We start from the raw sequence: 19848 nt of genomic DNA on the forward strand, positions 1-19848 counted from the left end.
TCAAGACCATCAAATAATTTACTGCAACTCAGCCTGTGCCCAGCGGGCCGGGACGGGGCTGGGAGGAGAGTAACAGCGGGGTGCCGGTGGCGTCAGTTCACGACAGTCCGTGCAAAGCGTCCTGGGAGGTCTGCGGTCACTCTGTCCGGAGAGCCCGGGGCTGTCCGGACTCCGGGAGTGCTTCCTTCCTTCCTTCCCCTCCTCCGTCCTCCGTCCGCACCTCCTCCCGGCATCCGGCACCTCCGGGCCCCGTGCCTGTGCTCGTGGGGCACAGAGGGCCAGCGGGCCGCCAGGGTGGACGCGGAGGGGACGTCAGGAGAGCAGGCACTTGCAGCTCATGCAGCCGGGGCCACCCTCGTCGGGCGGGCTCAGCTTCCGCACCTTGTGTTGCCGGATCTCTCGGACCAGCGTGTAGAAGGCGTCCTCCACGCCCTAGGAGGAAGGGGCCGGCTCAGAGGGGGACTCAGCAGGGGAGGAAACCCAGGGACCCCTGCCTCGAGCTCATGCGGACTTCCAGCCCCTTGCCCGCCTCCTCCCCACCCCTACCCCGACAGGCAGGAAGCCCCAGGGCTGCCCCCACCGGGCGGCCTGATCCCCCGGGGCTCCCCCACAGGGCGGCCCCAAGGTCTGGCTCCAAGCTTGAACACCCCGTGTCCCACTCCTGTCTGACCTACCACCCTCGTCCCCCGCAGCCTGCTAAGGGGTCAGGGCCAACAAGGGCCCACGGGGATCTCTGGGGGCAGAGGGGCCAGGGCCCCAGGGTCACCGCTCCGGCCTGGCTCAGGGCAGCTCTCTCCAGGGACCTCCACCTCCCCCTGGAGCTGTGTCAGCCCAGACCCTGGGCCCTGGCCGCCCTCACTGCCCTGCCATCCGGGGAGACTTACAGCGCTAGGGGCCGCTGGGTCACGGGGGTCCCGGAGGGTCCCAGAGGGTCCCGGAGCTGGAGCCAGAGCCAGAGCGGCTGCCCTGTGTTGGGGGAGAGGGGGCAATAAAGCACTGCTCCCTGGCAGGGTTGGGGCGGGGCGGGGGGGGGGGGGGGGTCCCTGGCTGGCGGTGGGGGTGGGGAGCCGGCTCACCTGGCGAGTCTTGGCCGACGTCTCGATGTACGGGATGCCGTAGCTGCGGGCGAGGTCCTGCGCCTGCCGGGACTCCACGGTGCGCGCGGCCAGGTCGCACTTGTTCCCCACCAGCACCATGGGCACGTCATCGGAGTCCTTCACTCGCTTGATTTGCTCCCTGTAAGGAAGGAGGTGTGATCCAGTCACGGGCTGCAGGCATAGCTGCATCCAGGACCTTGAGAGCAAAAAGAGAGAAAGACGGAGAGAGAGAAAGACGGAGAGAGAGAAAGACGGAGAGAGAGAAAGGGAGAAAAAAAGGGAAAGGGGACAGGGAGGGCCCCTAGGGGCCGGCAAGCAGCTCACCTGTACTGGTGGATGTCCTCAAAAGACTTGGTATTGTTGATGGCAAACACACAGAGGAAGCCTTCCCCAGTGCGCATGTACTGGTCCCGCATGGCGCTATACTCCTCCTGGCCCGCCGTGTCCAAAATGTCCAGTAGGCACGTCTCGCCATCAATAACCACTTGCTTCCGATAGGAGTCCTGCAGAGCACAGCGCTTAGGGACCACCCCACCTCTCCTAGGAGGAGCCGAGCAAAGCAGCAGCCCCTCCCGGGGCCCCACCCATGCCCCGCCCCTAGGCATTGGGAGGGAGGGAGGCAGACAGAAGAGGAGGCCACAGCAGGATGGAGGGCTGGGAACAGGGGCAGCACAGCTCACCTCGATGGTGGGGTCATACTCGTCCACGAAGTGGTTCTGGATGAGCTGGATGGTCAGGGCACTCTTCCCCACACCTCCAGCGCCCACCACCACGAGCTTATATTCCGTCATCGTTCCTCAGGGGATCGCCGCACACGGCACCCACCGGGGTGGTCTCCTGTCCCACCTGCCGAGGAAGCCGCATTCAGCCACAGGCCAGGCCCCACAGAGCAGGCCTGTTGAGCTCCCTGGCCTGGCCCGTCCCACCCGCTGGCCCCAGACAACCAGGTAACAGGGGTGGCAGCCAGAACGGAGGCCCAGCCGCCCACCTGTGGCACCTCCAGCCCAGGGGTGGGGGACGGGCCCCGCCTCCAGCTGCAGGTAATGGCTGTCAGAGAGGCAGGGAGCTGGCCCCCCAAAGGCAGGGCTGACAGCTGAGAGCATCTCCCAACCACACACCCGAATTAGAAGTTGCTGGGTAGGCAGAAAGCCTGAACCGGAGGCCCTGCAGGCGGCGGTTCCCAGTTCCCCTCCCTGAGAAAACAGGTCTTGCCACCGTGGAGCGCCCAGCAGCGTGCCCAGGCAGGCCAGTGCCCGCCTACAACCCGCTCTGGGCCCCACGGAGCGTGTTCCTGCCTTTGACAAGTATTTACTGAGCGCCTACTGTATGCCAGCTGCTGCTGCTCCGGGCGCACGGTGACAGGCAGACAAGAACCCCCTGCCCTCTGTGGGCTCTGCCCGCACTGCAAGGAGACCGGCACACGTCAAAATAACGGGAAAACCCCGGTATCCTGTTGCCGTACGAACTTTGGAGAAAAGAAGGCAGATGAGGCAGCCGGGCGGGGGTGGGGGTGGGAGGTGGGGGGAGGGTTCCCGATACGCAGCTGACTGAGAGGAACAGACCCAAACGACGTGTGCAGCGGGCGCACAGGTGACAAAGAACGAAGGCCAGGGCCAAGGCCTCCGGCTGGGGTGCCCCAGTCTGTGCGGTTTCACGAGCGGACGCCCTTGCGCGGACAGCGGGCAGTGATTTCCTGCACCCCGGCTCGCCGGCTGCGCGTGATGGCCGCCTGGTGCCGGAGCACTCGGGGGGCAGCCTCGCGACCGGAGGCCGGGCGACCCCGCGACGGCCGCGGTCCCGCGCAGGGCAGGGCCGGGGACGCGGACGCACAGCGCCCCCGCCGCCGCCCGCGGCTCACCTGCGCCCCCGCGCGCCCCGCCGCCGCCAGCCGCCCGCCCGGCCGCCCGGCCGCCCCGCAGCCCCGGCCGCCGCCCGCCGCCCGCCCCCGCCGCACTCACCGCTCACTGGCGCGACTGCCCCCGGGGCCGGGGCCGGGGCCGGGGCGGGGGCGGGGAAGGGGGCCGGGGCCGGGGCGCGCGGGTCGCCCGGCGCATGGGCTCCGTCCGCGGAGGGTGCGGCTCGGGCTGCGGGCGGCGGGGCGCGCAGGCGGCGGACACTCGGCCGGGCCGGCGCACGCCCCGCCCCGCGCCCCGTCCGTCAGCCCGGCGCGGCTTGCCATTGGCTGCCTGCGCCGGGCCCCGCCCCTCCCCGCCCCGCCCCGCTCCGGTTGGCCTGCCGGCCCGCCTGTCAAAGGCCGCGGCCGGGCGGGGCTTCCGGGAAACGGCGCGGAGGGCGGTGCCGGCCCTGGAGGCTCTCGTGGGCCGCGGCCTAGGGGGGCTGGGCTCGGGCGGGCGGGAGGACGCTGGGGTCGCGGGTCCGGGGACGACGGCTTCCCCCGAAAGGGTCGGGACTCTCCCGAGGAGACAGCAGCCCCGCAGGGGAGCGGGTCCCTGGCCGGGTGTAGACTGGGGCGGGGTCGCTGCGGTCCGGCTCGAGCCCCCTGCCCTGGCGGGGAGGACTTCCCTGCCCCCCGACGCGCAGCCCGCCGAGGGGGCCCCGGAGCGGAAGGGTCAGTCCGCGGGACGAGCCTCAGGGACGATGGGACCCAGAGGGTCAGCACCGCGGACGACCCCCGGGCTGGGGGCCGGAGGAAGGCGGAGAGGACGGCGGGGACGGGGGTCAGGTGCCTGGAGCAGGCCCGGGCCGCGCCGGGAGCCTCTGGGTCCCCCAGCGGCCGCGGGCTCGGCTGCCCGACACCCGTCTTCCCCGCAGGTGGCTCCGGAGCGGGCGCCAGCAACCCTCCCAGGACACCCGGCACCTCCGGCGGAGTCCTGGGCGCGGCACAGCCGGTGCGCCCAGGGCCAGGCGGTGCAGGGGCGTCTCGGCTGGGCGGGGACCCATCTGAGCCCGCGGAACAGCGAGACCCGCTGTCTTTTCAGCTGCTTCTCAGCAGCGCGCAGCCCCTCCCAGGGCTCCGCGCAGCCCCTCTCCCGCATCCCCTCACCACCAGCCTCGCCCAACTTGGGCAGGCCCCGCAGACCGGCCCACCTAGCTCCCCCAGCCCAGAGGCTCCAACGGTACAGGTAACAAACGGCACCCAGCAAATCCAACCCAAAAGTTGCCCAAGTGGGTGACACCCCAAGCACAAACATGCACGTCCTGTCTCCTCTCAAGAAAGACATGTTTTTAACATTTTTAAAAATTTCAGTGCAATGTATAAACACACCTCTCATTTTTACAGAAAGCATGACGCGTTCATCACACGTGAGACCCAACCTCGCTTTGCTCAGACGGCACCCCCTCCCTGCCCCTATCCCCTCCCGTGCCCGCTCCGTGCTGTTCCCTGGGAGCTCACCCCACTGCAGGCCGTGACCTTGGAGGGCCCCTTCGGGGACCACCCCCGCCCCCATCACAGCACCGACCCCACCGGCCGTGACTGTATCCGGCTGGCGGTCCCGCGCACTGCACCGCTGCTACAATAGAGCCGGGCCTGCGCCTGACGCGCACAGACGCGAAGTAAAGGTGCACAAATGGAAGCGGGTGGTGGCGTCCCTCTCGAGCGTGGACACTCCAAACTCCCCTCCTGGTGTCCATGTCCGCATTTGCCTCGTCCTCGGGGGCTCCTTTTGTTTTGGCATCCGTCACGCTCCGAGGCGGAGGTAAATCCCGCAGGGCCAGGGCCAGGGCCTCACGGGCGACCCTCCCAACTGGGAGAGGTGGGTGCTGGTGTGCTCCAGAGACCCGCTTTGCAGGGGCTGACACCTGACCTGTCTGCGCCCCACCCCGCCGTCCCCGCTTGATGGCGTCTCACCTCTGCCCCGGCTTCCCTCCCAGCCCAGGGGGCGCCCGCGGCCTACGGGGCCCGACGCTCCCGATCCCGATCCGGGTTGGCTGCTGCCCCGCCCCCTTCGCCCTGCCGGAGCAACTGTTGCTAAAGGGGCGTGGCTCGACCTGGGAGTCAGGGAGCGTCCCGCGGCCTCATGAATATTTGAGTATTCAAATGACGCTCCGGCCCCGTTGCCATGGCGCCCAGGGCCCGCAACCCCGCCCCCGGAAGAACGACCGACCCCGAGTCGCAGCGAGCCCCCGGCGGCGGAGGGCGCCCAGGGCGGTGGCACACAGACCAACCCCTCAGGTGAGAGCCAAACACGCCTTTGGGCCCCGGGCCGCAGGCCTCGCTGTCTCCCCCGTGCCTTGGGGCAGACAGGCCGAGGAGCAGGCCCCAGGATGAAGCAGCAAAGCCAGTGGGGAACTCAGTGGTACCCCAGGTGTCAAATCTGGTCTTCCAGGGGCCCTGCGCAAAACCAATAGCCGGGCTCCCGCTCACCGGGATAGGAGCGGCCCCAAGCCCCGCCTCTGGGGAAGATCGGGAGGCAGGGACCCAGACTCTGCTCTGGGAGTTTCTATGGTGGAGACCCACAGGGGACCAGGCCCTGCCCTCAGAGCTCCTCCCGCTGTGGTGAAGGCCTGGAGGGCGGAGGGGACCCAGAGAGCTGATGAGCCAGACCAGGGACTGGCATTAGCCTGGGCTGTGGGGACAGACAGCCCCATGGGTTTCCAACCTGGGAGGCTTGTAGGGCTCGCAGAGTGGCAGGGCAGGGGCTGGGAGTAGAGAGCCATGAACAGCACAGACAGGTTCCAGCCAGTGCACGAATGTGAGGGGACAGTGTTTACAGGCCCTGCTCCTTGGACCCTGAGACCTTTGGGCTGGACCAGACCGATGCTCTGGGCCCCGTCAGGGGTAGGACCTCTGCTCACCTGCTGTCAGGCACAGAAGGAAGGAACAGTGGGCTTGGCCCTTAAGGCTGCCAAGGGCATCCTGGGGCTGCAGCCTGACCAGCCCATGCACTCCCATCTCCACAAGGCTGGCAGGCCTGGGAGTGGGGTGGCCGGCACGTTGCCAGGAGGCACAGTGGTGGGGTCCTCCTGCCAGGCTTAGGGCTTTTCACCAGCTAGAGAAAGGCAGGCAGCAGAGGGAACTTGAGGAAAGAAATCCTGGCTGGAAACCCCATGGCCTTTGCCTCCCTGGATCCTGGGTGTTTGTGTCACTTTCCAGGTGAGGTCACTGAGGCTCACAGAGCCAGGGCTCGGCAACCCCCCCAAGGCCTCTGTCAGAGCCCAGCTGGCCACCCTCCCTGCCCTAAGCATGGCGGAGAGGATGCGTCTTGAACGTCCACAGGGGCTGATAGATAAGAACAGTGGCTGGTGACTAGCGCAGAGCCCTGTACGTTGTGGATGCAGCGGGCAAGCATCCTGCCCGCACAGAGCCCGCGTTGTCTTGGGGTAAGGTGCTCACTCCTGTTTTTGTTGTAAACTCCTGTTTACAACAGGATGCGTTGTAAAACGCAGAGGACCGTAGAACGAGTCAGACTTACAAGGAGAGTAAATCCAGGAAGGAGAGGGGGGAATACAGGGGCAGGGGTCAGCGAGGCCTCAACCCGAGTTGGAGGGAGGCGGCCAGAACATCCCGGGCAGACTTCTGGCTCTACCCCAGAGACGATTCCCAGGTCCGGGGCTTGGCGGGTATCTGCATCTTTAAGGACCAGTGCCGGGCGAACCTCGTGCAGGTGGCTCAGGGACACACTGAACAACGCCTGTGGGGCCTGGGGCTGGGGGTACTCAGGAGGGACAGCATGCCAGGGAGCCCAGCCCATGAGGGACAGTCCACTGTGGCAGACCTGGGACCCCTTTTGGAAAGAGGATGCAGCCAGCCACCACCTGACTTCTTCAGCCAGTCCAGGTCCCTCATCAGGATGACTGAAAGCACCTGAGGGCCAGTCCCCACACTGGCAGCCCCATGCATCTCGGCACCTGCTCACTTCTGAGCCCTGTGACCTCCGTCCTGCCTGTCTCACATCCCCTGAGCACAGTGACCTGGCCAGGAGGCCAACCCACCTCTCTCCTGCAGGTGCCCCTTGGGGACACATACCGCCCCCTTGCCTGAATGTTTGACCCGTGGTGGAAAAAGGCAGCTGCCTCAGGTGAGGGGGCTCAGCGGGCACGGGGGGCGGGGAACGCCTGAGAGCCTAGTCCTGGGCCCCCATGCTTGGAGACCGTCGGGGGAGACGCACAGCACAGGGCCTGAGGCAATGGCTTGCTGCTGGTCACAGCTCACAGAGCAACCATGACCTGGGGCCAATGGCACCCCACCCCCCCGGGTCCCACATCTCACAGCCTACGTAGGGACCTCAGATAGGGGAGTCTAGAGCCAGTACCCCTCTTGTGGGCCCTGGAGGATGACCTTCCTAGACCCCAGTGGGGTGTGAGCTAAGGCTGAGCAGGGGACTGGAGGGAGGGGGGGTGCGCAACGAGACCCCCCAGGTGGGGGGAAACTAAATGAGTGACAGCCCCCCAGAGCCCGACAGGGGGAGCCCCACAGGGGCTGGCTGTGCAGGGGTTTAAGCCAGGCTGCAGATCTGAGGGAGAGCAAAGGCTTGGCATCGTTGCCTTCTGCCCATCCCCAGCAGGTTGGATGTGAATGGACCAGGCCTGGGACAAAGCCCACGGGCCTTGGCCGAGCACAGCCGATATCCTGGTGCGGGAGCTGAGCTGGCAAGGCCCGCACAACCCCTGCCCGAAGAGCAAGGACCCGGGCAGCCATGGCGAGCAGTTGGTAGAGGAGTACCTGTCACCTGCCCGACTGGTGAGTGCCAAGGGCTTGGGGGCTCAGGCCGCAGGGCTCCGCGCGGGGCAGCATCCCAGGGCTGGTGTCCAGCCTGCCCTCGGTCCCCAGCCCTCTAGGCTTGCCTGGCTGACAGACGTCCTCAGCCCTGCTATGTGACACAGGTGCTTGGTGACACAGATGTGCCCCAGCCATTCAGGACCCCAAAGGGAATGAGCCGGGCAGGAATCCCACAGGTATTTGCCTAGTACCCGCTGTGTGCTGGGCTCCAGGGACCCCTCTGTGAACCGCTCCATGAACCTGAGGAGCCCCTCGTTCAAGCGGCTGTCATCCCGGCAAGAGACAGGGTGGGGAGCCGTCAAAATGCCTGGCACACAGCAGGTGCGAACCACCGGGGATAGACAGATAAAACACAAGCTCAGTAGGGGAGCCGGGCGTCCGGGCCCAGCTGGTTAAGTGGGGGTCACTCTGGGGTCCCACCGACTGTGTCTGGGGCAGCTGCTGAAGGCTTTCTCCCACATCTGGGGCTGTCAGCCCCGCCCCTGTCCCGAGGCCCACCAGGACGGGGAGAGCCCTCGCGACTCCCGATTCCTGCCCAGCGACCCTTCTGGGCAGCTCTGCACGTCACCCGCTGCTGGCCATGCCGAGGGGGCAGACCCCGCCAGCTGCAGGCACCGCCACACCCACCCTTGCGCGGGGTAAGAGGGTGAGAGGCTCACGGAGAGGGGTCCCTTGGAGACCCTGCCGTGACATACTCACCGACCTGCAGCAGAAGGAAACCTGGCTGCCCCAGGCCCCCACCTGCCTCCCCGGCCAACTCAGAGATCGCGGCGCGGGTGGGACTCGCCTGCCAGGCCCCTGTCCCCGCGCTCCGCACGGGCTCCTCTGTGCGTGCAGCCCTCCAGCCACCCTGCGAGCCCAAGACTTCCCAGTGCCTTGGTCCAGCACGGAGCACATCGGGACGGCCCCCCACCAGCTCCTCGACAGCCCACCCCGACAGGGCCCCAGGGGACAGAGACGGATTCACAGCTGCAGGCCACCTCCGTGCTGGCCAGCTCTGGGGTCCTGTGTCCCTTGGTGCCAGTGAGGTCTGGGTTCAGACACAGCGGGCGGGCGTGTTGGAGGGGGCCAGTGTGCACAGAGCTCGGGGTGGTGCTCCTGTCTCAGGCACGCCTAGGGCCACGGGGAGCCCGGGCTGCCCTGACACGACGGCCTGCCTCTCGGAGGGGACTCGGGCACCGGTCGACCTGGGCACAGGGCTGGAGCGTCCTCTGCTGGACAGAGCAGCTGGCTGGGAGCAGAGCAGGGGCAGGGAGGGCCAGGGAGGGCAGTGACCCTCCCCTCCCCCACGAGGACCTAGCCTCAGCACCCACCGAGCACCACACACCAGGCGCCGGGCCGGGGCCGACTGAGCCGACTGAGCGAGCCCGCCGCGAGCACCCTCAGGGCCTGGAAGTGAGCTCATGCCAGAGGCCGAGGAGACAGGACACAGGCTCTGGGCCAGGCGGCTGCAGTCAGGGTGCAGGACCCCCCCCCCCCCGCCCCCCACCCCAGCATCCGCGGAGCCACAGACACTCCCGGTGCTCAACGGAGCGTCTGTGTTTCATTTCCTTTCGTTTTGTGTTCCTTCTCGGCTGACAGTGCCCAACAGGGAGGATGTTTGCAGGGGTACGTATGGCCGCCGTGCCTTCCTCGGGTGGCCGGCGGGACACTCCCCAGGGGGCCCCGTCACACAGAAGGCTTCGTACAGCCTGGGATCCCCACAACCTCGGCCCCGGGCGGGGTGCGAACGTGCCACGAAGCTGTCTCCTCAGACCCACGTGGACGCCCACCTGAGACTGCTCCTGGGTGAATCTCGCTGACGCTCAGGCGCCCACCAGCAGTCCCCAACCCCTTGGCAGGGGGATCGCTGTATCCCGTGTGTCGTCTGTGGCCACATAACGCTGACCGTGAGCCTCCCAGACTCTGGCTCCAAAGACGGGCGTCCGTCCTGAGGCTGCCCTGCTCCCAGCCGCACCGCGGGCTCCCGCCGGGATCCAGGCTCAAGGGGCCACACGGGACCACCCTGCTCAGGGCCGACGCCAGGGGGAGCAGCGGGCGAACCCCACGTGCAAACTCGTGGGCTCCCTCTGACAAGCCCAGCGTGGACGAGGCCACCTGCTCTGGGGTCTGTGTTGCCGCCCGCCAGGGAATGGGCACACCGTTCTAATTCAGAGGAGTGACAGGCGTGAGCGGCGGCCTACCCACCCCCACATCCAGACCCTGCACACTCCCCGAGTCCCCACGCGCCCCGTCTCAGGCAAGTCCAATGTCCGGGGAGGAAACGTTTATACCGCACACATCCGAAGAAGGGCCTGTCCGTGAGACCCAGGCGAGCGTGAGGACCAGCGTGGCCCCCCAGCCAGCCTGCAGAGGGGGACACAACAGGCTACCTCGCCAGCCTCTCCCAGTTGAGAAGGGGGGGGCCCTGGTCTGGTGGCACTGACCCCCACCCAACAAATGTCTGGGTGCCCTGTGCTGGGAACACGCATTGATTGGAGATCGTTCTGTCCCCGGTGTGGCTTCTGTCCATCCCGGGACCCCCTTCTCCGCCTGGCTCCTGGCTGGGGAAAGGGCCACTGTTGCGGACGACCTCCGTGACCCCCAGTCCGGGCCGCGGCGGCCTGGTCGTCAGAGGCCCACAGCCCGTGTGCTTCGCCGTACGAATGAGTCTGGCCGACGCCAGGACCGAAAGCCGTACTTGCGATCGTGTCCGGACACGGTCCTCTCTTCAGACTCTGTCACTGCGAGCCGGGGCCTCTCCTGAGAGCCCGGGGCCTCTGCAGGTGCGGTGGGTGCCGGGCAAGCTGGCTTCGTCCCTGAGACTGGCTCACTGGGTCGTCCTACCTGCAAGCCCTTCTCAGCTTTCTCTCTTGCGGATTGGAAGCGAGAGGCCATTTTATTTTTCAGACCCACGGGCTCCAAACCTCCGGGGCCCCGTCCCCTCACTCTGGACAGCCCCCTGTCAGGGGCACTAAGGGGCTCAGCTCACCCCGCCCGCAGCGTGCCGGGGCCTCTCCACTCGACGTGACAAGCTCCTCGTGCACGTTTTCTGCCATCCAGGCTACCGCAGGAGACTGTCTCGCATGGCACAGGCGTCTGCCTTTTCAGACCCCCAACCCGGTCCCAAATCAGTCACGTTGTTTAGTCGTGTTGTCGTGCGGACTGCGGGAACCGTGCCTAGCTCCCGCGTTCTGTATGAATCCGCTATTGCTGCTGCGCTCCATGACAAACAACACCCAGCCGCCGTGGGTGGGTCCAGGCATGCTCGTCCGCGGGTCCGGGGGGCTGTGGTTCAGCCACGCTCCGCAGACCGGGCGCCGAGCTCCGACACACTGGCTCTGTTCCCCGGGTCTCGTTCGGACACCGGCACCCTCAGGGCAGGCCCTTGTCTGCAGAGAGCCCCACCAGCCAAAGCCATCCCTGGCCGAGGTCAACACAGATGAGGCACGGGCATTTCTGCCCCCTGTTCCAGCCCCACAGCCAAAGGCAGAGACTGGGGAGGAGTGACCGCGGTCCAGGCCCCAGGGCTGACTCTTCGTCGATTTTTGCAGCGCGCCCTGGCCCAGGTAGATGACCTTCGACTGGTGGGCACGCTGGAGATGTGCGTCAGCACCCGTGAGAGCAGCCTGGGGAACTTCGGTGAGAGCCCCTCCCCGTCCACACCCCACCGCCGGCAAGGTCAGACTTCGTGAGGGTCCGTTCGCTGGAGGGCTCCCTGCCAGGCTTCGGTCTTTGGACCACCGCACCCCACGGGCCTGCCCTGCATCCCTCTTTCAGGGATCGGGGACTGTCTTGCAGGGTCAGTGCCCCGTTCTTGGAAGGAGTCCAGCTCAGAACCCTTTCCCTGGGGGCGTTAGGGTGCACAAGGACACTGGCTCGGGGGTTCCTGTGCTCTGGAACAGAGCCGCCAGTTGATGCAGGTTATGGTGTGGGGTGCCTGTGGCTGGATCTGGGATGTGGCTCAGGGAGAGGACCCAAGCTGTGGCGGCCCCGCCACACCAATGGGGCGCCCCTCCTCCGAGTGGACTCCTGGAGTCCAGGGGCCTCTTGGCCTTCCGGACGGGCCCGTCTGCTCAGGTGTCCCCTGCCCCGTGTGAAGCACACAGCCGCGAGGTTGCCTCCAGGACTCGGAGCAGCCATCGATCAGGGGCCAAGGGGCACGGATGTCTCCGGAGGGTGCAGAGAGGTGAGTGAGGGGTAAGGCTTAGTCTCTGACCTCTCCCTCCTCTGGCCCCCAGGGGTGCACCTGCCCAACCTCAGCCAGCTGAAGCTGAACGGTAGCTGCCTGGGCTCCGTGAGGTGAGTACCTGCCCCGGGATCACGGCGGAGGGGGGGTCCCCACCGAGAGCCTCCTGGCGTCCTGCTGTCTCTGTGTCCGGGCCCTAATGCCCGCCCTCCAGCCCCACTCTGGGACATGTGGCACGCGTCACCCACCCCCAGTTTGTTGGAGGCACCTGCTGAGAGTGACACACACCACTCAGAGCCTGTAGTCAGCTTCAGGCTGGTCACACCAGGTCTCCAAGGACCCACCATGGGGTGCCCGGAAGATGCTCCCCATCTTTGGCAAAGAGTCCCCAACAAGCAAAGGGTCTCCGGTGGGTGCCCCAATACCACCCAAGCCTTCAGGGTTTCAGGCGTCCCTGCGGCGGGGCATGTAAAACGTAATGGCACGTGAGTCATCAACTTAAGAGACAAAATTCAAAAAACTAAAGACAGATTAACGTCCTTTGTTTACGTCATTGGCTGGAAAGAGCAAAGCTGAAGCAACATCAGAAGACTGTTTTTGGTGTCGGAGCAAAATGGGTTTTACGTAGCCAGGGCCGGCCAGCGTGAGGCAGGGGGTGCGGTCAGAATTCTGGAATATGATCCAGACGTTTTAAATGGGCTCTCAGCACCCAGTCATGTCTAGGTGAGTCCAGAAAGGTATTTATGAAGCAACCTCCTTTGAATGCTTTCTTGATTTTCCTTATTTATACTGTTATTTATCAAATAAAGGTCAGGTGCAGCCCCAAGGGCCAGAGCAGAGAACGGGCCTCAGGGGGCACAGAGGGCACCGTGTCTGCAGTGAGGGTCTAGAAAGTGGGGTTTCAGGAACGTGCCTTGAACGTGCGGCTAAACAGTGTTCTGACAGAGAAATCAACAAAGACAAAAAATCCTGTTTACTCCTTCCTTGTTGAGGCTTCAGATTAGCTCAGCGAATAATGAAGTGTATAAAACTCATAAACGAAAGGATGAAAACTACAGAGAAGTGGAACGTATTATAAAATTAAGAAATATGATACATCATTTGTAGCAAAACAAAATAATTCAATTCCAAGAAAACAAAAAAAACCCCAATTCCAAGAAAAATGATTAGATCATAAATTGCAAGAAAACACGTTCTGTCCCTTGATAACAACAGCGACAAGTGTAGCAAGTCTTTTAAGTTTTCTCTTCCTGAATCCTGAAACTGGGCCACATGAGGTTTGCAAATCTCCACGGGCTGAAAGTGGACAAGTTTGTAAAAGGAAGCTATCTAATTAAGCGTGGCAATCCAGTAAATTCATGTGCGGCTTAGCTGATAACAGCCAGACTAAGGGCATTAAAATCTCAGGCCGGGGTGGGGCGCCCAGGCTCAGTCAGAGGAGCGTGCGACCCTCGTTCTGGAGTCGTGAGTTCGAGCCCCACGTTGCGCATAGAGATTACTTAAAAAAATAAAATCTCGGGCAGTATCTTAAGGGCTGGAAAATGATTTTGACGTAGCGTCTGTCCGTTCGTCGGGGGCCGAGAGAGAATTCAGCAGCTGAAATGTCGCGGGCGTGAAGGTGGATGTTCTTGACCACACGGGCTGAGCGTGGCTTAGACTCTGCGAGGCTCCTCAGCCCGCCGGCCCCCGCTGACCTCGCCTGTGGCGGCCTTCGCTTCCGCAGAAACCCTTCGTTTTGACTCGGTCCGTCAATTCTGGCTGGTGATTTGGGTCTCATCCAGGAAGTCCGTCCACGCCCCCGAAGTCGCGGGATTATTCTGTCTCTCCTTTCGTTCACTCTTACGGTCTCTACCTGTGAGGTCGCCTTCAATGGCGGCATGAGATCGGGACCCAGTTTTAATTCCGGCCATACGGTGAGCCCCTTTTCCCGACATCGTCTCTCCAGCAACCCCCCACCTCCCTACAGACCACTCTGCCACTTATCGGGTCCTCGCGCAGATGTGGACGTGGGAGCTCTCGGCGGCGTCTGTCCGTCTGTCCTGCACCGGTGCCACGCTGCCTGTATTCCCAGGGCTGTGTGTTCACGTGTCCGTGTCCGACGGCCTCCTCGTCGCCTTCCTTTTCCCAAAACGACCGGGCTGCTCCCGAACGCTTCTCGCATTTGACCTTTACGATCTGTTTGTCCGGCGTTGCCCGCACGACTCTTTCCGAATTCTCTTTGCGACGAAGAAAGATTCACCTGCTACCTCGGGTTTATTTGTTACCCATACACGTTCACGGAGATGGATAGCTCTCCGCCCGCGTGCTCTTTTACGTTTTTAACGGAGTCTTTAAGCTTCCCCTCGGCAGGAAGTTTGTTATCAGATAGAAAGCCTTCCGCCGCAAGTCACGGGCCGCCGTATCCCCCAGCGCGCACCTGGGCCGAGCCGTTCCAGGCCACGGAGGAGGCGGCAGTGACCGGCACGCACGGGGCCCCGAGCAGCAGAGATGTAGTCTTTCCCGGTTAGGCAGAGCAGAAGTCAAGGCGAAGGTGGACGCCTCTGGCTCCTTCTGGCGCTGCGAGGGAGGAGCCGTTTCGTTCCGCTCCGCTGGGGGGGGGGGGGGGGGCGCAGCTTGCTGGCCGTCTTCGGCGCTCCTTGGCTCGTCGGCGCCTCCGCCCCGTCTCTGCCCCCACGTTCACACGGCATCCTCCCTGTGTCCCCACCTGCGTCCCCACGTCCCCTTTTCATAAGGACACCAGACGAGATTAGCGCCCACCCCGCTCCGCGGGGAGCTCGTCTTAATAATTACACGTGCTACAACGCCTTCTCCAAACAGGGTCGCATCCTGAGGTGCTGGCGGTTAGGACTTTGACTTACGTGTTGCTGGGAGGGGGGACACCCTTCATCCTGTAACGGGCAACGTGCCCTCCTGCGTCTGATAGTAAGAACAAGCAGGTTCCCAGCGTCCCTCCTGCGTTTCTCTGTGCAGAACCGCGTCCTGTCACACTCTCCGGCACCAGCCGCCAGGAACGGAATGTCATCGTGAACGGAGGCGGCGTGAGCTCAGCCAGGAGCCACCCCTCCCGTCCCCACTGCTGCTTGGGACAGGGCAGGACATCAGCCTCCCTGAGACCAGAACTAAACGCCCACATGTTTACAGGATTTTTACAATCACGAATGGGGCTCCGTCTCTCTTGTATTTTCTGGTTGGTTACTATAAACGCAGAGAACTACGCTGATGTAGCGTAGATTTCTTTTCCATCAGTACAGCACTACCGACTTTCATACGTGGGTCTTGTCTCTGGCAACCTCGTGTCTTGATTTTCGACAGAGCAAAACTGCCAAGCTCTCCTAGAACCCCAGTAATTTGTTAATTCGGTCGGGGTTTCTGTCTTGAAGATAGAAAGACCAGCAACTTTCCCTTCTAGCCCACACGCTTCTTCGTCTCACCCCGTAGCTTCGGCGGGCCCGTCCCCCGGCACGACGTGAAATACGAGCAAAGACGGCAGCGGGCACGCTTGGTTTCTGTCTGTCTGAACGGGCGCGTGTCTCAGTTTCTCTGCGTCTGTCCACACGATCACGAAACGATACTCCTGGACCCCATCGGTGGTGGTGATCCTTCCCTGTGCATCTGCGGTAGGACTACTGGGTCACGCTGAGTTAACATCACTGTGACTTTGAATTCTATTTGCTCGGCAGTCTTCCTGTCCGTGCTCACGAGGGCCAGCCCTTCACCTGCCCTGTACTTCCCTGGTTCTGGGATCAGGGGTTGACGCCTACGTTGCCTCCCCCTTTAACTGTCCTTTTCGACCGCTCTATTTTTTAAACTTCTTGTGTACAAAACTGTTGTGGAAGATCGACACTGTCGACTCCTTGGTGGCTAATTAGAACTTACTTTTAAAACCGGTAGGGGCATCCGGGTGGCTCTGTCGGCTGAGTGTCTGACTCTTGCTTTTGACTCCGGTCACGATCCCAGGGTCGTGGGATCCAGCCCGTCGGGATCCTGACAGCACAGAGCCTGCTTGGGTTTCTCTCTCTCTCTCTCTCTCTCCCTCTCTCTCTCTCTCCCTCTCTCCTCCCCCCTCTCTGCCCCTCCCCTGCTCTCTTTCTCTCTTCCTCTCTCAAAACAAATCGATAAACATTTTTGAATTAATTAACGAAAACCAGTCCAGGTCTGAGGACTGCGAGGGTTGGGGGATGACCGTCACCACTTAATTTCTTTAACCGAGTTTCGTATTTCCTTGCGTGCCCGCTTTATCTAGGTTTTCAAAAATGTTGGCCTATATTTTGTTTACAGTGTCTTCTGTTTTTTGGCCACTGCTGCGCTGGCTGTAATTCTTCCTCCTTTGAAACGCTGTGTATTTGTTTGCATCGTCTCCTCACCTTCGCTTCGCGGGAGGTCGTCCGGTAACTTTTGGCAGAGTCGGCTCTCGGCTCCGTTGGTTTTCTGTACAGTCTGGTTGTTACTCGTCTCGCCTCCATCTTTATTCTGTCTTCACTTCTTGTTCTTTTTGAAACGTGCTGTTGTCCTCTTTCCAGCTCCTTGAGCTAGATGCGTGGCTCTGTTGTTGCGATCCTTCTGGTTTTCTGAGGAACACACTTGAAGATGCAGCTCTGTCTTCCTGGACAGCGTTAGGCATGGTTCCACGAACTCCGCGTGCTTTGCTCTTTGTCATTAGTTCCAAATATTCGGTAATCTTCCTAGTGAATCTGAGATGAGGCAAAATCTGCTAGTTATTCCCCCGTACCCACTCTTCTGTGACAGTGGAACTCCCCGCTTTCAGCTGGGCACGTAGCCACCTAGCCCACCCCGCAGCCCGCTCTGGCCGTGCCCCTCGGGTCTGAACCACAGGTCACAAGCAGACTCTGAAAAGAAATGGAATGGAACAATAATACCATCTCAGAAATGAAGACACACTCCAAAGAGATCCTGCAGGAAACCCAGCACAACGTGCCGCGTGGAGAACAGGAACGGTCAAAACGACCACACCTGTCCGTAAATGGCGTCTGGACGGACCACAAGGATGGAGGGCAGGCGGAGGGTCTGCTGGGCACGTAACTGTAATCGCTTCAGAAGGAAACCGAAATGATGGAACAGAACAAATAGTTAAAGTTTAAAGAAAACTTGTGAGGGGCGCCTGGGTGGCTCAGTCGGTTGAGTGTCCGGCTTCAGCTCAGGTCACGATCTCACGGTTCGTGGGTTCGAGCCCCGCGTCGGGCTCTGTGCCAACAGCCTGGAGCCTGCTTTGGATTCCGTGTCTCCCTCTCTCTCTCTCATTCTCTGTCTCTCTCTCTCAAAAATAAATAAAAGTAAAAAAAATTGTTTTAAAAAAAGAAAACTTGTGAGACACAAAAGAGGACTTTCAACCACACGTTGAAGGGAAAAATCGAAGGTGGTCAGCTAACACTGGAACACACCCTAACGAAGTTACTGGACGTGAAGATGAAATCTGGAGGCGGTCAAGGAAAGGCATCACCTCCTCCTTGAAGGTGAACCAGTCATGTGGTTTCCCTCCGGCCTCTCTACAGAAACACTCAAGGCCAGGAGATGGGGTGACGCCCACATGCCCAGTGGAAAGAAAGCAGGAACGGGAATTCCACGCCCAGCCAATGCTTCGGATTAAGTTACAGATCAAGGAAAATAGTTTGATTGGCCCCTCTCGAAGAAGTCACTAGACACAGACCTCAGCCAATTAAGAGATGATGGGAAGATACACTGGCTGCAGCGGACTGGGGGTGAACGCAGAGACCCCGTAACGGGAGCGAAGTTCACAAAGGTGACGTGAAGGTTGGGGGGACGGCAGCCAGGTGAGGCTGTGGGTCAGATGTCATCATGGTGGGGGGAGGGGGCATGTGCACTGGAAGGTCTGAGGAAGTCACCAAGCCGTGCAGAAAAGCCATCGGATGTCACAGGGCTGGGAGGAGGACACAGGAACAGGAACAGCTAAGCAGGGAGAAGGGCAGACGCCAAGTCCCGAGGCGAGAAAACGCAGGGGTGCGCTTTCAGGAGCACAGGAGTCACGCTGCAGCGACTGGTCCCCACCCTCACCCCAGGCCCCGGCAGGGAAGCCCCCCAACGTCAAAGTCCCGGCAATGCAGCTCTTCTAAGCAGCATTTCAGGCCCTCGCCCCCAATTCGAATGCCCAAGAAGCTATTATTAATGGTACAACTAGAAATATTAGGGTGCCTGCAACACGACACGGAAAAGTCCCGGGGGAGACTAGGCAGTAGAGGGAGGAGAGTAAAACCCCCAAACTTCAGCAGATACTGCGAGAGACACGGAAGATGTGGCTTCTTGGCATCTTCAAAACAAGAATAGCATGCTACGAAAAAAGAGCAGAGGACAATGAGGGGCGCTTAAGAGTCAGACATGGCGGCCAACATAAAAACGTCAGCAGCAATGTTGGAAAATGAGCAAATCTCCCAGAAAGCAGAAGACAAGGCAGAGAGATGGAAACGGGAGAGAAGATAAGAAAACGAGGGTCATCCTCAGACAACCGAGGAAGGACTGGTAGAGCTCCAGATGTGAGAACGGGGAACACGGAGAGAGAAATACAAAAGAAATGCCATCAAGAACCTCCCCGAACCCGATGAAAGGATACACCCTGTCAGGGGGCACCCAGGAATGAAGGGCCCCTGCAGGCAGCAGTGGGCCCAGAGAGCCCCGGTGTTGTTCTAAGATGAGGCAGCACCGGCCTGCCCATCTGCAGGGGAGTGGCGGCAGAGGGAGGGCGATGGGCCAAGACAAGGCTTGGGCAGGGGACGGCCCGGGGCAGGGGTGGGGGAGGTCTTGCAGGCACAGCTGGCTGGCAGAGGGGGTGTAACTTGGGGCAGCCAGCCACAAGCACGGCCCAGAAAGGGAGTGGGGCTGATCCCACCGGGGCAGGGCCGCCTTGCCCAACCCTCCCTCCCCGCTGCACCAGATGGTGGGTGGGTGCGGCTCAGCCAAATAACCCCGCCCAAAGGCGTCTCCCCTCCGCCAGACCCAGCCCTGGGGGGGGGGGGGGGCAGGAGGAAGTGGCTTCTGCCGGTGCCCAGACCCCCAGACCGGGGAGGCTGCAGCAAGGAGGGAAGGCAGGGAGGCAGGGGGCTCCGGGGCCCTTTCCTCAGCCTGGAGGCTGCCACGCACCAGCCACAGGTCATGGGCAGCCCTGCACCTGGAGAGAGCCAGATGCGGGTGGTGGGTGGGCTCACGGCATAGCACAGGGCCTTCGTGGACGCACACGTGGCTCTCCAGCCCAGGACGGCGCTGACCAGCCGACCCTGCCCTCCACAGAGACCTGGGCACCTCCCTGGGCCGCTTGCGGGTGCTGTGGCTGGCCCGCTGCGGCCTGACCGACCTGGATGGCATTGGCTGCTTCCCGGCCCTGAAGGTGGGTCTGTGGTGCCCCGGGGCTGGGGAGAGGGTGCCGGCCAAGCCCTGGCTGAGGCCCCCTGCTGTCCCAGGAGCTCTACGTCTCCTACAACAACATCTCAGACCTGAGCCCGCTGTGCCTGCTGGAGCAGCTGGAGGTCCTGGACCTGGAGGGTAACAGTGTGGAGGTCCTGGAGCAGGTGCGTTACCTGCAGCTGTGCCCGAGGCTGGCCACGCTCACCCTGGAGGGCAACCTGGTGTGCCTGCGGCCAGGGCCCAGCCCCTCCAACGAGGTGCGTCCGGTGGGCGCCCGGGGAAGCACGGGCCCGGGATGGGGAGACACTCTTGGCCCTCCCACGGCCCCAGTGGCCTCTCCGCCCACCTGGACGCCGGTCATGTCCAGGCAGGGCGGCGGGATCGTCCCCGGGCGCGTCCCCCAGGCACAGTCCCCCCGCGCCCTGTGACTCGTTCACCGGGAACTCATTCTCTGGTATCGCCGGAGACCTTCTAGGCCAGGACCGGACCCCACGGGGCCACGCGCACACAGGCCCCCAGCCCACGCACAG

The 19848-nt window shown here is 62.8% G+C and overlaps 3 protein-coding genes across 12 annotated transcripts in view; 1 reads left to right on the forward strand and 2 right to left on the reverse strand.

Moving 5' to 3' along the window:
• HRAS (HRas proto-oncogene, GTPase) lies at nucleotides 1-3166 on the reverse strand. 3 transcript variants are annotated; one of them, XM_060607631.2, is made up of 6 exons: nucleotides 3056-3166; nucleotides 1778-1943; nucleotides 1422-1600; nucleotides 1077-1236; nucleotides 885-966; nucleotides 318-432 (listed from the first exon to the last, which is right to left on the reverse strand). In XM_060607631.2, the coding sequence occupies exons 2-5, from the start codon at nucleotides 1886-1888 to the stop codon at nucleotides 904-906; spliced, it is 513 nt and encodes a 170-aa protein (XP_060463614.1). In that variant the 5' UTR covers nucleotides 1889-1943; nucleotides 3056-3166; the 3' UTR covers nucleotides 318-432; nucleotides 885-903. The 3 variants fall into 3 exon arrangements, with proteins under 3 accessions (XP_060463612.1, XP_060463613.1, XP_060463614.1); XM_060607629.2 differs by lacking the exon at nucleotides 885-966 and having other exon boundaries at nucleotides 1-432; XM_060607630.3 differs by lacking the exons at nucleotides 885-966; nucleotides 3056-3166 and adding an exon at nucleotides 2660-2918 and having other exon boundaries at nucleotides 1-432.
• Nucleotides 2952-6900, reverse strand: LOC145712475 (uncharacterized). Its single transcript, XM_081790409.1, is given in 3 exon segments — nucleotides 2952-3098; nucleotides 3100-4028; nucleotides 6816-6900. Coding segments are annotated over 3 exon segments (1161 nt in total).
• Nucleotides 5021-19848, forward strand: part of LRRC56 (leucine rich repeat containing 56) — a 19144-nt gene continuing 4316 nt past the window's right edge. Inside the window, exons 1-7 of one of the 8 annotated variants that reach the window (XM_060607624.3) lie at nucleotides 5021-5232; nucleotides 7006-7078; nucleotides 7562-7740; nucleotides 11313-11400; nucleotides 12000-12060; nucleotides 19205-19301; nucleotides 19375-19575. In XM_060607624.3, the coding sequence (XP_060463607.1) occupies nucleotides 7576-7740; nucleotides 11313-11400; nucleotides 12000-12060; nucleotides 19205-19301; nucleotides 19375-19575 (612 nt within the window). In that variant the 5' untranslated portion in view covers nucleotides 5021-5232; nucleotides 7006-7078; nucleotides 7562-7575. Of the gene's footprint in view, nucleotides 5233-6828; nucleotides 7079-7561; nucleotides 7741-11312; nucleotides 11401-11999; nucleotides 12061-19204; nucleotides 19302-19374; nucleotides 19576-19848 lie in introns of all 8 variants that reach the window. The other 7 variants (XM_060607622.3, XM_078433884.2, XM_060607623.2 and 4 more) reach the window with 7 other exon arrangements.

The sequence above is a fragment of the Panthera onca genome, chromosome D1 (assembly GCF_046562875.1).
Source record: "Panthera onca isolate mPanOnc1 chromosome D1, mPanOnc1 haplotype 2, whole genome shotgun sequence".
Lineage (NCBI taxonomy): Eukaryota > Metazoa > Chordata > Mammalia > Carnivora > Felidae > Panthera > Panthera onca.

Coding starts and splice junctions, on each gene's coding strand:
- HRAS (XM_060607629.2), bottom strand. CDS start 1,888: ATGACGGAATATAAGCTCGTGGTGGTGGGCGCTGGAGGTGTGGGGAAG. Junction 1,237..1,421: donor GAGGACATCCACCAGTACAG/GTGAGCTGCTTG, acceptor CCTTCCTTACAG/GGAGCAAATCAAGCGAGTGA. Junction 433..1,076: donor CGTCGGCCAAGACTCGCCAG/GTGAGCCGGCTC, acceptor CCTTCCTCCTAG/GGCGTGGAGGACGCCTTCTA.